This window comes from Vanrija pseudolonga, chromosome 4 (assembly GCF_020906515.1).
Source record: "Vanrija pseudolonga chromosome 4, complete sequence".
Taxonomy (NCBI): Eukaryota; Fungi; Basidiomycota; class Tremellomycetes; order Trichosporonales; family Trichosporonaceae; genus Vanrija; species Vanrija pseudolonga.
Genome location: NC_085852.1, coordinates 2,662,546 through 2,675,600, shown reverse-complemented (window position 1 = coordinate 2,675,600; position 13,055 = coordinate 2,662,546). Strand labels below are relative to the sequence as shown.

Here is a 13,055-nt window from a genome sequence, read left to right as displayed (position 1 = left end):
ATAATGTTGCAGTTGTTGACAACTGGCAGACGACCAGACGACTCGCTCACGGCAACTTCGATGCACAACGGCAGTGACGACGACCAAGCCGGTGGGTGGGTGGCACGCAGGCGGCCAGCAGGCAAACAGGTGGGTGGGTGGGGTCAGATTACAGTCACGTGATGATGGCCAAGCAGTCAGTGGTCGCCGCTCCCTCCCTGGCACAGTGATGGTGGATGTGTCCCATACACATGACAACAATGCTGCCGCTCGCAAGTAAGTAGCCTCTGCTCGTTCGGCCACTTGCATCAATCAGTCAATCAGTCAATCAGTCACTCAGTCGTCGTCTCCGGTAGCTGGCAACTGCTGTCTTGTTCACCACAATCATCATTCTTCTCCCATTCTCCCCACCTTCACCCCCCCCCCTCTTCTTTCCCCCTCTCCATTGCCCCCTCTCAGTGCACATCGACACATTACCCCTTCGACAAACTCAAACCACCGGGTGGTTTGACATACACTCCCGTCTTGCCAAGGACCCCTTGCTCACATTCATCTTGAACCCGTGTTCCCTCAACCACCCTGCTGTGAGTCACCTCCTGGGCGTCTCTTGGCAGTTTCGCGTGCGCTGACTTACTAGACTCGCTCTGGTTATTGTGTGTGACGGTTGACCATGAGCGAGCAGGATGCAGAGAGGCACAGTCACGACCCCACTCCGCGTCCGTGGTTCAACCGCCAGGATGAGGTCTCCACTCCCGGGGGCGTAGGGTCGTCGGCGTCAACACCATTGCACCCGAGTTCGTTCTTCCGCAAGCTCCGCGGCCGCCTACGCAGCTCGTCAGAATCCTCTGCGAGCGTGAGTGACAGTGGAATCCTGGAGGACGATCGTGATGTGATGGGGAACCAAGACGTCAGCGTCTGGCCACGACAAAGGAGCTCCCCTTCTCCTCGACAGGCTGGTATGGCGTCGCTGCTGCCTGCAGAGCTCCTGATCCACGTGAGTCATGCCTTTGAAGAAGCCTTTGTTTCTGACCCTCCAGATCATGCGCTACCTGCCAGCCAACGGCGACCTCCTTTCTGCCATGCAGGTCTCCAGGTCGTGGTGCCTGGCAGGCTACCCTCTTCTATGGCAGAAGCCCGCCCTCAACAACGTTGAAGGGTTCGCATCCTTTGTCAGAGTTCTGTCGAGCCCGAAGACGCTTCTGCCTTACACCGACATCATAAAGCGACTCTCCATTGCAGGATTCGCTCGCGAGGTCAACGACGACCTGTTTCGTGGAATCGCTGTCTGCAAGCGCCTCGAGAGGTTGACGCTTGCTGGAGCCGTGCACCTCACGCCAAAGGCGCTCAACGACGTCTTCCGCGAACTGAAGGAGCTCATTGCCATCGACGTGAGCGGTGTCACGGACGTTGACGACGAGGTGACGCAAGGGATTGCCGCCAACTGCCCGAAGACCCAGGGCCTCAACCTTACAGATTGTAAGCAACTCACGGATGAAGGAGTACTCGCCATTGCTGGCAGTATGAAGAATCTACGGAGGGTAAGAAGAGAGCGCTTTCCGCCCTGACGTCCCAGATCAAGCTGAGCGGCTGTCAACGTCTCACCGACCGTTCCATCGTTGCCTTGGTTCGAGCCTGCCCTCTTCTTCTCGAGCTGGATCTGGCTAGCGTGCCTCAGCTCTCCAACGACAGCACGATCGCGATGTTCTTGAACACCCAGTACCTTCGGGAACTACGCATGAATGACAACAAGGTCATCAACGACTGGGCGATTCCGGATCTCGAGAAGATCCCAGAGCTGAGTGAGCAAGCGCTACTCCACAGACTGGGGGCATATCCCTGGTACTTGCAAGCAGGGGTGACTGCTCCCAAAGCCATGCCATCGACCGCCACGAGCCCGCCGGACGTAGACCCTGTCCTCCTGAGACCGGTGACTCTTCATTTTGAACAGCTGCGACAGGTGGACTTCACGAGTTGCACCCTCCTTCGGGATCAGGCCATTGAGAGCTTGGTCAATAATGCCAGCAAGCTGAGAAGCATCACTCTTGCCAAGTGTGTGAACCTAACAGATGCTTCGGTCGACAGTATTACTCGCCTAGGCAAGCATCTACACTACCTGCACCTAGGCCACGTATCTTTGTAAGTGGCATCCTCCGAACGCACCACTGACGTTCTAGCATCACAGATGCGTCAGTTGTGAAGCTTGCCCACACCTGCACCAGACTTCGCTACATCGATCTTGCCAGTGAGTCTGGTTCAAATAGCAGCTCCATGTGTAGCGCTAACATCCTGGCAGACTGCCACTTGTTGACAGATCAGAGTGTTATCGCGCTCGCCAAGCAGCTACCGAAGCTTCGCCGAATCGGCCTTGTCAAAGTAAGCGTGAAGGCTAGGGAATGAAGGCTGCATCTGACACTCAGGTTGTGAACGTCACTGACGAGGGTATCCATGCCCTTTCTGAGCGCTACTCGACACTGGAGCGTGTCCACCTCTCCTTCTGCGAAAACGTGTCTGTCAGCGCGGTCACCTTTCTTCTCAATCGGTTACTGCGCCTTACCCATTTGAGCCTTACTGGCATCTCGGTTTTCAAGACACAAGACCTGCAGCAATTCTGCAGGCCTGCTCCCTCGGTTCGTGTTGCCATACCCAGCGTGTGGCTGACCTTGCAGAGCTTCAACCCTCATCAGCAACGGGCTTTTTGTGTTTACTCCGGACCAGGAGTGACATTGCTGAGGAACCATCTCAACGCTCTGGCAGAGCTCCAAGCATCCGATTCCGAGGCGTCCTCAACTCGTCGGGGCTCAGAATCCTCCACGTCATCCGCTACCTTCCTTCAGGCCCAGCAGTCGTTTCAAGAGGAGACGTCTGGGCCTCAACAGCTGATGGACGAACCCTCGGCACCAAGCTCCCCCTCAATTGCACAATCCGTGTCCCAGAGGATTGCAGCCGGTAGACGTGACATAGCCCGTCTGCTGAGCCCGCGATCATCCTCATCTACACCATCAACGCCCAACTCTGAAGTTGGTGTTCAAGCCGCATCCAGGTCTGCCCTGCCCTCTGACGCACCCGTTACTCCACTTTCCACCGTCACAGGCGACCTTTCGCGAGTCAATCTTTCCAGCCAGCGTCGCACTCACGGTGGCGCCAGCGGCTCGGTACCTCGCCGCGCACCTGGCGATCGTTTTGGCTGAGCCCGCCCACCCCCGCAGCATACAACCCCCCATGACCTGTAGCCAGATAGTCTGTCAGCATTCCTGAGCGAAGTGTAGTTTTCTAGTCCAAAGTAGACCCCCTCATGTCACACATGTTAGCATCTCGAAGCGTTTGACCTCGTCGGAGGAGAAGAAACAAATACAAAGGAAAGCGATGGGGTACGGAGGACGTTTTGTGTCAAACCATCGTCACTGCGCAATCTAAGAAGGCCGCCTTCGTTTACTTGTGCTTGAAACTGGGGAGACCGTCAGCATCATACCCTGCAGATGTACCCAATGAGTAAAGACGTACGCGTTAACGATGGGGACGACAATGATGACAATCAGAATGACGATGCCGACGCCGATAATGATGCGCATCTTCATGTCCTTCCACCTGTGCGAAATCAGTGCTCTGGTCCCTCTACCCAAGCGCAGCTACGCACCACATCTGCTTCCTCACACGGCTAGCACCACGACGGAAGCCCTGAGCCGACACAGCAAGGTTGTCTAAAGGCGCAGTTAGTGACCAAGGGACTTGGCAGCGGCTAGCCACCACAACGCACCAGTCTTGTCCTGGAGGGCGTCCAGTCGCTCGCCACGCTCCGCGACCTTGGTGATGTTTTGGTGCATAATGTCAACCGTCGAGTCGATCTGGGCCTGGATGTCGGCAATCTGCAGCGTTCGTGTCAGCTACAGTGCAGTGAAGAGTCCAGCGCGTGGGTGGAGATGGCCCGCGCTGCAACAATCAAAAGAGTCCCACCTTCTTGTTCTGGGGGTTGTTGCCCGCGGCACCCGACGAGGGGCCGGCACCACCACCAGACGCGGATCCCGAGGGGATGTATGGGTCGTAAGGCTCAGACGACCTGGGGTCAATGTCAGCATCCTGTGGCAAACTGGATGTGTCTGTCGCTGGGTCAAGGCGACGTCACACACATTGTAGTTTTGATAGGGCGACTGATAGGTCGATTTCCAGGAGACGATACGCGTCGGGGTGGTGCGTAGCAGGTGGTGATACTGCTGTTGCTGCTTGGGTGGCGGGGTATGCGACGAGGTTGCTGATAACAGTGACCTTGTTGCGGTTGACAAGTCGAGTGTTGAAAGCCAAGGGGGCTGTGGGCTGGAATGGGCCGTGCTGGTGGTGGTGGTGGTGGTGGTGGGTGTCGACGACGAAGCTTCCTAAGTGCGTGTGTGCGGTGCAGCTGTGGGCTGTGGGTGCTGACGCGCGCACAGCAGCGGTGGCATCACAGGGAGGGGCGCGGCTCACAGTGCAGCCAGCCAGCCAGGCCAGGGCTCAATGCAGGGGCGCGCCGCGCAGGCGGCCGGGAGAGGCGTCGCAGCGGGCGGGGCGGTGGGCGCTGGTGGGCGGGCGGCTTGGGCACGGTCAGGTGAAAATAAAGGCGCGCCAAATATTAACGGGCCTGAAAGGGACGGCTCGTTGAATCCTTGTCACGTGCAAAAGTCGAGGTGACGCGTTTGAGCTTTCAGTCTACAAAAACAAATGACGCACGAGCAAAACCCCAGGTGGCTAGGTAGGTGGTCTGCTTGCACCTTCCCTTCTGTCAACTGCTCGTCTTTACACTTCTAGGCAACCTCCAACAACTTTCTGGATCTCTGGATAACCAAAATTCTTCGTATCGTCGACATACTGGCAGTATAGCCAGGCTGGGCAACAACAATCGTCCCCGACAGTGGCAACTGGCCGACCCTTTGACTGGCCGAAGCTGCTCCGACTTGAAGCAGCTCGCCCGCAACCTCACCCCCGTTCCAATGAGGTTCAGGACGCGTATTGCACACGTCGCGTTACTGCACAGTATGTGTCTCCCCTCACCAGTTCAGCAAACTGACTCATGAGAAATTGTCCGTTCCCTGGCAGCACTGGCCAAGGTTTGTGTCATCCGCCTCAGCGAAGAGAAGGTCCACTTTATCATCCCTGGTAATGAGGGGAAGGATGGCGTCCAGGTGTGGTCGTGAGTCGCACCTCTTGGATCTGCTCGTTGCCGTGTGACTGACATGATCGCAGACAAGTCAAGGTGGTGAGCGTCAACGACGAGTTGCCTTCCTTCCTTCTCGCTGACCTCTTAGCCAACCCTCTTCGATCACTACCGAATAGAGTCAAACGCCAACAATGAAATATGGCTAGAAATCAACCTCGATGCGTTCCTCAAGGTTCTCAAGAGTGCAGATACCACAAGTGAGCGCGGTTCAGATCTATTGTTGACACCGTCAGGCGGCAGTGCGGGCGACAACCCACGACAGAATGCGACGTCTCTCACGGACTCGGACGTCATGCTGAAGCTCAACAAGCGTGACTCGAGGGCGATCTGGGCCTTTGATATCAAGGGCAAGGTGCGTGAGCATCGAGCCTGGGCTCTAACCTTGCAGAACCAGTCCGGTCACATGATGCACATCACGCACGAAGTAGCCGTTCACATCATTACCTCGAGGAGGCAGAGCGAGCTCAACGAGCCACTGTGTCCGCCTCCAGATGTGAGCCATCGACGTGCCAGGCGCTGCTGATGCGCGTTCAGATCCACCTCGTTCTTCCGAACCTCGCCGAACTGAAGGTCATCGTCTCACGCCTGAGTCACCTCTCTGATAATGTCGCGATATCAGCCAACCATGTACGTCGGGTGCAACGCCAGCTGTACAGTTGAAGCTGACGCCTTGAAGGAGGGAACCATGGAGCTGCGAGTGAAATCTACGAGTCTGCAAATGTCCACGACGTGGTCCAACTTGGGCATTCCAAACTCAATTGGTGAGTAGACTCTGCTTGAAAGTTGTTAACAACCCCTTCAGGTGACGACTCGGAGGCCGAGGCCCCTCCAAAGGAGAAGATGTTCAAAACCAATGTCTCCATTCGAGGTTTCCAAAAGTTCCTCACGAGTCACCACGTTGGAGGCGACGCCATTGCCTGTGAGTAGTGTAGTACGCAAGAAAGAGCATCGCTGACAGCTCAGGCATCTGCGAGGACCACTGTCTCATTGCCTACGTGTACATCGGTAGGTATTGGGCATGTTTGTGTGCTGACCCTCAACAGGGGACATCCGAGAGGCAGGCGGTGTGTTGACATTTTTCATACCCGACCGGACGGCAGAGTAAAGGTCTGTAGTGGTGAGGGGGCGTGTGGTCTGGGTGGGCAAACATGTTGTTGTACGTTGATTGTGGTGTAGGGCTGTAGCATGCTGCTACCTTCTGTATGCGAGCATGCAGAACTAAGGTGTGGTCCAGGACGTCATGGGTGGCAGAATGATCCAGGACTGTGGCGCCAAGGTGGAGCCGGTGGAGGCCGATCGCCCCTGGGTTCACTCCAACCGCGCTCGCCAGACATTCGTTGCTGCTGGTTCACTCACGACTCGCTCGACTTCAGCACACCTTGCATAGCCAATAATGGGAATCCTTCATCCCCACAAGCCGTCAGACTACCCTTCGTTTCTCCTCTACTTCCTGGATCAAGTGAGTGGGGGTCCCTCCCTCGTGTATCACATTTAGGACACGCACGACTGACAAGACAGACCCATGCGACCGTCACAGCAGCCACGGCCGCGACGATCCTGTACACGCAGTCGCCACTAGCCGTGTGGTTCAGCCTGGGCGCCGTGGCGTCGACGCTGATGGGTGGGTGCTGCTGCCTCCAGTTGTCGTCGTCGTTTGCCCATCGCCCGCTCACATCCCACAGCCAAAGTCGCAAAGAAGCTGATCCGCGAGCCACGGCCCGATACGCCGCCGCCAGAGTCCAACAAGACGGCGCCAGTCAAGACCAAGCAGACGTACGGGATGCCAAGCTCGCACTCGACCGCCCTGTCCTACTACTTCTTCTACCTCTTCCCCATCCTCCCGCTCGTCTCGGCATCCACGTGGGGCGAGCGCGCAGTGCTCACGGCCGTGTGCGGCACCACCATCTGGAGCAGAGTTGAGCTCGGGTACCACACTGTCCCGCAGGTGCTTGGCGGAGCCGTAGTCGGTGCGATCGGCGCATTCACCTGGTCATCCCTTTGGGACAATGTGCCGTCGATCGAGACCAACATCCAGACCGCCATAGACGTCACTCGGCGACTCGTCTGGTCAAAGTAAAAATCTATCATACAATGCATTGGGCTGCTCTACACACTTGGGTTGTGCTGCTGCTTTGCTTTGACTTCAGAAGGACCACCTCTCAACTACTGCGTGTGCACAAAGCCCTGCTGGCTGTGACCGAACCCGCCCCGCCCACCGCGCTGGCCTCCTCCACGGCCACGGCCTCCACGCTGACCGCCGCGCTGACCACCACCGCCGTACCGCTGGCCGCCGCTGCCTCCCTGCTGGCCGGGTCCACCAGCCTCGCCAAACGTGTCATAGTTGCGATGCCTCTCGTCGGCGCGGCTGACGCGCGACGAGTCGGCGCTGATGTTGTCAAAGAAGTCGGCCTTCTTGTACGATGCCGTCTTGGCCTGGGGCTTCGGTGCCGCCACCGGCTCCTCTTCCTTGGCCACCACACTGGGGTGGACGTCGGTGTCCTCGTCGAGCTCGCCGACCTCGACAGTTTCGGGAACCTTGGACTTTGTAGCCGCGAGGTCCGAGTTGGCCGCCTTCAGAGCCTGCCGTTCCTGCTGGAACCGCTCGTTTCCCTTGGAGAAGTCGAACTCGGTGTCAGGAACAGCGGGAGCCTGAGGGCGCCTTCGCCTGTTGCCGCCGTCAACAGAGAGATCGTTCAACGACTTCTGGACGCGGTCAAGGGCAGCGTTTGCAGAGTTCGCGCCAGCAGGCTTGGGCGGCAGACCAGCTCCAGATGGGCCCGATCGAGACGACTGGGATGGTCCGCTCTTGCTCTACAACCAGTCAGCGGATATCCTAGATAGTGAGGAAAGGGGGCTTGAGCAGGGTAGGTTCAGAAGGAAGGCAACGGAGATGTCCACATGGGTTTTGCGCTCTCGGACTGGCGCCCGAAGGCATTTACATCCGAAAAATGCTTCATCATTCGAGGTTGAGAGGGGTGAGGTCAAAGGATGAGGACAGTAACTCACGACAGAGGCAAGGATGGGGTCCACAGGGTGCTCGTCACTCTGAGGGGGGATGTAGTTCTCAACCAGCGCCAGCGAGTCGATCGAGTTGGTGCTGGGCGGGTCAGCATTCTGTCGCACTTGAAACCCACTGGAAGCGAACCCAACCAAGGGAGGCCGAGGATCTTGGGAGGACTCGAGCAGTCTCGCGGTCCTCTGTTCCGTGGTTGTACACTGAGGGCGTTAATGCCACGCTGCCAGACGATCGACTCACCCTCAGACAGGCAGATCGTTTGAGACTCCTGGTCGATGTCCTGGAAGATACCGGTGTAGCGGACCTTGAGCTTGGAGATGACCTGGAAGGGCCGGCTGGGGGAGGTGAGCCTTGGCACTACTGAGCTGAGAGCAGAGAGGGGAGGGAAGACTTACCCCTTGTACTGGCTGTAGTCCATGATTGGCGCTGTTTGAAGGGGGTGCTGGGAGGAGTATTGGGGGATTCGATGGAGGAAGGAGGTTCACAGGAGTTGCTTGGATAGCAATGCAAACAATAGCGTGATGCGGGAGGAGGCGAAGGGATGATGAGAGAGGAGTAGAGAGGGGAAAGGAGGACGAGTTAGAAGCCAGCAGCAGTTGGAGGTGACGCGCGGGCACTGACGAAACAGATGACGCTGAGCCCGATTGGGATAAATTATTACAAAAGTGTCCTAACAAATCACTGATTACTTGTGTCCACGCGAATGCCTTTCAAGCGGCCACAACAACAACAAATCGTCCTTCCTCCACATTCACCACGCCACCTGCCCAACATCGCGGCCGTCTTCCCCTCCACCTCTCGACATGCCGCGATGGACAGCCTACTGATCGTCGTCGGAGCCTTGGCCCTGCTCACAGTCGCCGTGAGGGGGAATGTGCTCCAAACACTCTGGTAAGGACGCCCCAAACGACCCGTGCGTTGCTGACGGAACAGGCTGTGTCTGAGTCTCTTGGACACGTTTAGGGCCCTCAAGACTGTGCGACAGAATGGGCGGCGCGTCGGCGTGACCACTCGGCGCCGTCTCATGAGGCAGTGCCTGACGTCGTGGATTGTGTTTGTGAGTGATGTGTGCCTTGCGCTGCACTCAACAATCCTAACTCGCCCCTCAGGTCGCCGCCGAGCCTGTCACAATCATTTGCGATGCCCTCCTCTACTGGTTCCCATTCTACGCATCTTTAAAGCAACTGGCCCTTCTGGTGTCTGCAGTCTGGCGCGTAGAGGTGAGTTGGGATCGAGTGGGTGGACACTGACAGCCTCAGACTTCGGGCTGGCTCTTCGAGCAGCTCCTCGTTCCAGCCATTCGCCGCTACGAAAAGCACATTGACCTCACCTTCCTTCTGGTTCACTCGCTATACTCGGTTATCTTCCACTTCCTACTGGATCTACCCCTTCAGTTCTTGCGCCGGCGCGCCCAAGAGTTTGGCCTATGGCCCTCTGGCCTTCAACCTGAGGCGCAAGATGCGGAGCCGCCGAAGGTGGACGACTCCGATAAGCCCGCAGAGGACGCAGCCGCCGCCCCAGATGTGTCGAACGGCTCTGGTACTATTGTGGAGCCTCCGACAGTCGCACCACCCGTTGAGCACCAGCAGCCGAAACCCGTTGCTTCAGCACCGCGGCAGCCGCTTGGCCGACCGCGTCTGCCATCAGCGGCCTCCAGTCACGCAAGAGCAAGGATTCCCTCCGACACGACTCCTGGCGGAGTGCGGCGGGCTGTGTCGGGTACCAGTGCCACAGGCCAAGCAAACTCCCGACAGGTGTCTGGTCTGAAGGCGCCCGCGCAAAGGCTCCAGAGACTGGACGTTCCCCGCGGTCCACCCGTCGACCTGCCTCGTCTCCCTTCTGTGCCGACACATGATCCGATCAGCAGACCACCATCGAGACCTCCTCCTCCATCTTCTCGCTCGGTGAACGTACCCCGCACCAAGCGAGTTGTCTCGGGACAGGCGGCGAAGGCTGTATCAGGGGAATCGAGTACAGCACAGTCGACTTCTGACGAAGCCACGGAGAAGCCAGCTCCAAAGCCCAAGCCACTGGCGAAGGCGACAAGGGGACGCAATGTGGATTCGACATCAGACAAAGCGTCCATTCGCTCCTCCACCCGGAAGACTGCTGCCAAGTCGCCAGTGGCCAAGAAGACGACGAAACCCACCACGGCGGCGACAAGGACGCGTCCCAAGCGTGGAGTGGCACCGACGCCGGAGGACGAGACGAGCGCCACCGGCGCGAAACGAACGAGGGCGACCACGACCGATCTGCCAGCCTCTAAGCGAGTGCGACGGTAGCGGCACGAGGGTGTATAACCTCGTATTAGAATTATACCTGTTGTACCAGATTACTATGAAAAATGTGCATGGCCAAGGTCTCGGACCCTTCTTCACAGCCATAGTCAACACTCGTCCAGTTCCTGTTTACAGCAACTCCATGTTTGTAGAGGCGGAGCGTAGATGGGGCGGCAGCGTCGAGCTTAGTGTCGTCCGGTGTCGAGGGGCAGGCGCAGGCGTGATGCTGCGAGGCGTAGGAAGACTCTGTGACACCTGGAACGGGCTGACCGGGAGAGGTGTGCGCACTCTGGAAGGGAGCGGGGGAGGAGTGGGAGCGTCGGCGAAGCGCGAGTATGAACCGGCTGAAGACTGTGAGGAGACGGACGACCGGCGCGAGACGATTCTTGCTCGCTCCTCGGGAGGCATGATATACGCCACAATAGATGTGGGTCTCGACTGTGCTCTGGGTGTTTCGGCGCCCGAGCCCGCCGCATCCTCGTCCGAGGCACTTGAAGCTGCTCGTCTTGTGTGTAATGCTGGCTCTGAAGACATGCGCTTGGCTCGCAAAACACGGCCGCGAATGGTCTCGGTTGTTGAGAACATGGAAGATGGCGTGAGTGGCGGACGGTCGTAGCTCGGTGGGGAGTGTGGCACCAGGAGTGGGAGCTGTAAGGGGGTCGGGTGGTGCGCCTTTGGCGTTTCTAGTGGTGGGATGGGCGGCAAGGGTCGAAGATGGATGGGGAGGCTGGGCAAGTTAGCGGTCGTGACTTGTCGGTGAGGCCAACTTACACCTGTGTGCTCCGCTCTTGCAACTGGACTGATGGCTGACGCGTGTGGCCGACGGGTGTGTCCTCAAACGTCACTCCTCTGGGACGAAGAGAAGAGCGATTGGTCATACTCTGCCGAGGCGAGGGTGGTATGAAGCTTGGAACGACGCTTGCTCTGATCGTTGACGGCGTCGGAGAGCGCACGGCGGAAATACTGCCACCCCGTGTTCTGCCTGAGAACCTGGGGGTGGTCGGTGTTGTGGGCGTGCTTGGTGTGGGGGGCGGAAGAGGAGGAGGAGGCACTCGAGCACCGGGCCAGGGGGAAGGTGGGGGTGATGTAGGCGGCTCCTCCCTCAGCGCCTCCTCCATCCAAGCCGGCAGTGGCACTGCCTCCTCGTAGAAGATTTCGAGCACTTCGAGCGCGTCGAGAGGTGCCTCATCAGAGTCTTCGTCGTAGGGAGATAGGCCGTTCTTGGAGTTTGAAGTAGAAAGAGGAGCTGGTGAAGGGAGAGGCACGAGGATAACCTCGTGGCTGGCATTGCTCGCAGCAGTGGCGGGGCCACTGTCGGGCGGCGATCGGCTGGTGTCACGACGGCTCGGCGCCCGCCAGATCGCCGGACGCTCCCATTGGGGCAAGAAATCCTGTTGGTCACTCCATGAGCTGCTCTGCGTGGGGTATGATCTGGTCGACCCGATCGACGAGCCGGGCGAGTTGTGCTGAAAGGGTGAAGCGGGGGCGTGAAGGAATGTGGGTGGGACCGAGGCTGACGGTGAGAGCGGGCGGTGCTGTTGCTGCTGCTGTTGCTGCTGAAAGGGAGCAGAGTCACGCTTTCGAGACCCGCCGCCGCCTCCGCCTCGGTGGTGGTGAGAATAGTGGCCCGCGTCAAACGATGGCACCTTGCGTGGCTTGTAGTGCGTCTCGGGGTTACCGAAGGGGAGGAAGGATTTTGAGGTGGACGTTGTCGATGCCGTGTTGGACGAGGTCTGCGAGCCGTCACGCGGTTGGGTGGTGCGTGGAGCGTCGAGCGTGGACGACAATGACGCGACGGCCGGCGTCGCGGCAGTGACTCCCCTCGAGGGGTTCTTGCGCTTTCTTGAAAACAGGCCCGTCGCAAAGGGTAAGAAGGATGAGGACATTGGGCCTGGCGCACGCGCTGGAGAGGAGGGGAGGGGAGTGGGATCGGTACAGTACATTGTTGGTTGGTTGGTGGCGGAGGGGTATGGCTGGCTTGGCGAGAGTATTAGGTGAGGGGTTGCAAGTGGACAGAGGGGGCAGAGGGCAGAGGGCAGAGGACGAGGAGAGACAGTGACAAGACGACGAGATGGGCAAGTATGCAGATGGTGGAGTGTGCTCATTGACGGGCGGGAACCACAGGAAAGCCCGAGGAGAGGGCGGGGGGGTACGTCGCCTTGCGGGCTCGGCGCAAGGTAGAGGCGGCGGCGGCAGCGGCGTCGCGGTGGTGGCGTGCAAGGGCGCGGGCGTGACGCAGGGGTCGTTTTTGCTTCTTGTACGCGCGAGGGGCAGGGCAGAGAGGGGGGGGGAAGAGGAGCCATGCGAGCTAAGTGACGACGCAAAGGTCGGTGCGCAACTGGCCACGATCACACTGCCTCACGCACAGCGCGACAACAGACTTGCTCTCGCTAGTCGTGAGTGGTGCACGATTTGCTCTGGAGATCATGGGCGTCGTGCCCAGCGGTAATCGTTCTTATCCAGTGATCCAGTGCCGTGTTGCGTAGTCCGGTGCGGGTGACAGAGACTTCGGCGGGATGATCGCCACTTGGTTCTAGGCTGAAGCCTGACACCACATGCTGAAGCCACAACTGAGGCACCGTCATCATTGAACTTG

The 13,055-nt window shown here is 58.6% G+C and overlaps 6 protein-coding genes across 6 annotated transcripts; 3 read left to right on the top strand and 3 right to left on the bottom strand.

The window, feature by feature from the left end:
• Positions 1 to 276: 276 nt before the first annotated feature.
• On the top strand, positions 277 to 3,236 carry grrA (SCF E3 ubiquitin ligase complex F-box protein grrA). Its single transcript, XM_062772880.1, has 7 exons — positions 277 to 563; positions 617 to 973; positions 1,017 to 2,115; positions 2,154 to 2,221; positions 2,273 to 2,352; positions 2,397 to 2,606; positions 2,646 to 3,236. Exons 2-3 carry the CDS (start codon positions 650 to 652, stop codon positions 1,542 to 1,544), a joined length of 852 nt encoding a protein of 283 aa, XP_062628864.1. The 5' UTR covers positions 277 to 563; positions 617 to 649; the 3' UTR covers positions 1,545 to 2,115; positions 2,154 to 2,221; positions 2,273 to 2,352; positions 2,397 to 2,606; positions 2,646 to 3,236.
• Positions 3,237 to 3,260: 24 nt separating this feature from the next.
• Positions 3,261 to 4,320, bottom strand: syb1 (Synaptobrevin 1). Its single transcript, XM_062772879.1, has 6 exons — positions 4,104 to 4,320; positions 3,931 to 4,033; positions 3,734 to 3,842; positions 3,614 to 3,677; positions 3,481 to 3,564; positions 3,261 to 3,424 (listed from the first exon to the last, which is right to left on the bottom strand). Coding segments are annotated over exons 1-6 (378 nt in total). The 5' UTR covers positions 4,106 to 4,320; the 3' UTR covers positions 3,261 to 3,408.
• A 617-nt stretch (positions 4,321 to 4,937) lies between these two features.
• Positions 4,938 to 7,241, top strand: hus1 (Checkpoint protein hus1; the record flags this gene model as incomplete). The annotated part of the gene is made up of 13 exons (XM_062772878.1): positions 4,938 to 4,980; positions 5,044 to 5,137; positions 5,191 to 5,203; positions 5,253 to 5,361; positions 5,398 to 5,516; positions 5,553 to 5,657; positions 5,678 to 5,791; positions 5,841 to 5,925; positions 5,967 to 6,083; positions 6,128 to 6,169; positions 6,589 to 6,623; positions 6,683 to 6,785; positions 6,847 to 7,241. 13 exons carry the CDS (start codon positions 4,938 to 4,940, stop codon positions 7,239 to 7,241), a joined length of 1,374 nt encoding a protein of 457 aa, XP_062628862.1.
• Positions 7,242 to 7,327: 86 nt separating this feature from the next.
• Positions 7,328 to 8,721, bottom strand: lsm14b (Protein LSM14 B; the record flags this gene model as incomplete). The annotated part of the gene is made up of 5 exons (XM_062772877.1): positions 8,576 to 8,721; positions 8,421 to 8,515; positions 8,299 to 8,380; positions 8,171 to 8,261; positions 7,328 to 7,975 (listed from the first exon to the last, which is right to left on the bottom strand). The coding sequence occupies exons 1-5, from the start codon at positions 8,596 to 8,598 to the stop codon at positions 7,328 to 7,330; spliced, it is 939 nt and encodes a 312-aa protein (XP_062628861.1). The 5' UTR covers positions 8,599 to 8,721.
• A 242-nt stretch (positions 8,722 to 8,963) lies between these two features.
• LOC62_04G006313 (uncharacterized protein) lies at positions 8,964 to 9,947 on the top strand (the record flags this gene model as incomplete). The annotated part of the gene is made up of 5 exons (XM_062772876.1): positions 8,964 to 9,071; positions 9,114 to 9,237; positions 9,290 to 9,400; positions 9,440 to 9,880; positions 9,915 to 9,947. The coding sequence occupies exons 1-5, from the start codon at positions 8,992 to 8,994 to the stop codon at positions 9,945 to 9,947; spliced, it is 789 nt and encodes a 262-aa protein (XP_062628860.1). The 5' UTR covers positions 8,964 to 8,991.
• A 1,346-nt stretch (positions 9,948 to 11,293) lies between these two features.
• LOC62_04G006312 (uncharacterized protein) lies at positions 11,294 to 12,345 on the bottom strand (the record flags this gene model as incomplete). The annotated part of the gene is made up of 2 exons (XM_062772875.1): positions 11,294 to 11,449; positions 11,512 to 12,345. 2 exons carry the CDS (start codon positions 12,343 to 12,345, stop codon positions 11,294 to 11,296), a joined length of 990 nt encoding a protein of 329 aa, XP_062628859.1.
• Positions 12,346 to 13,055: the final 710 nt, after the last annotated feature.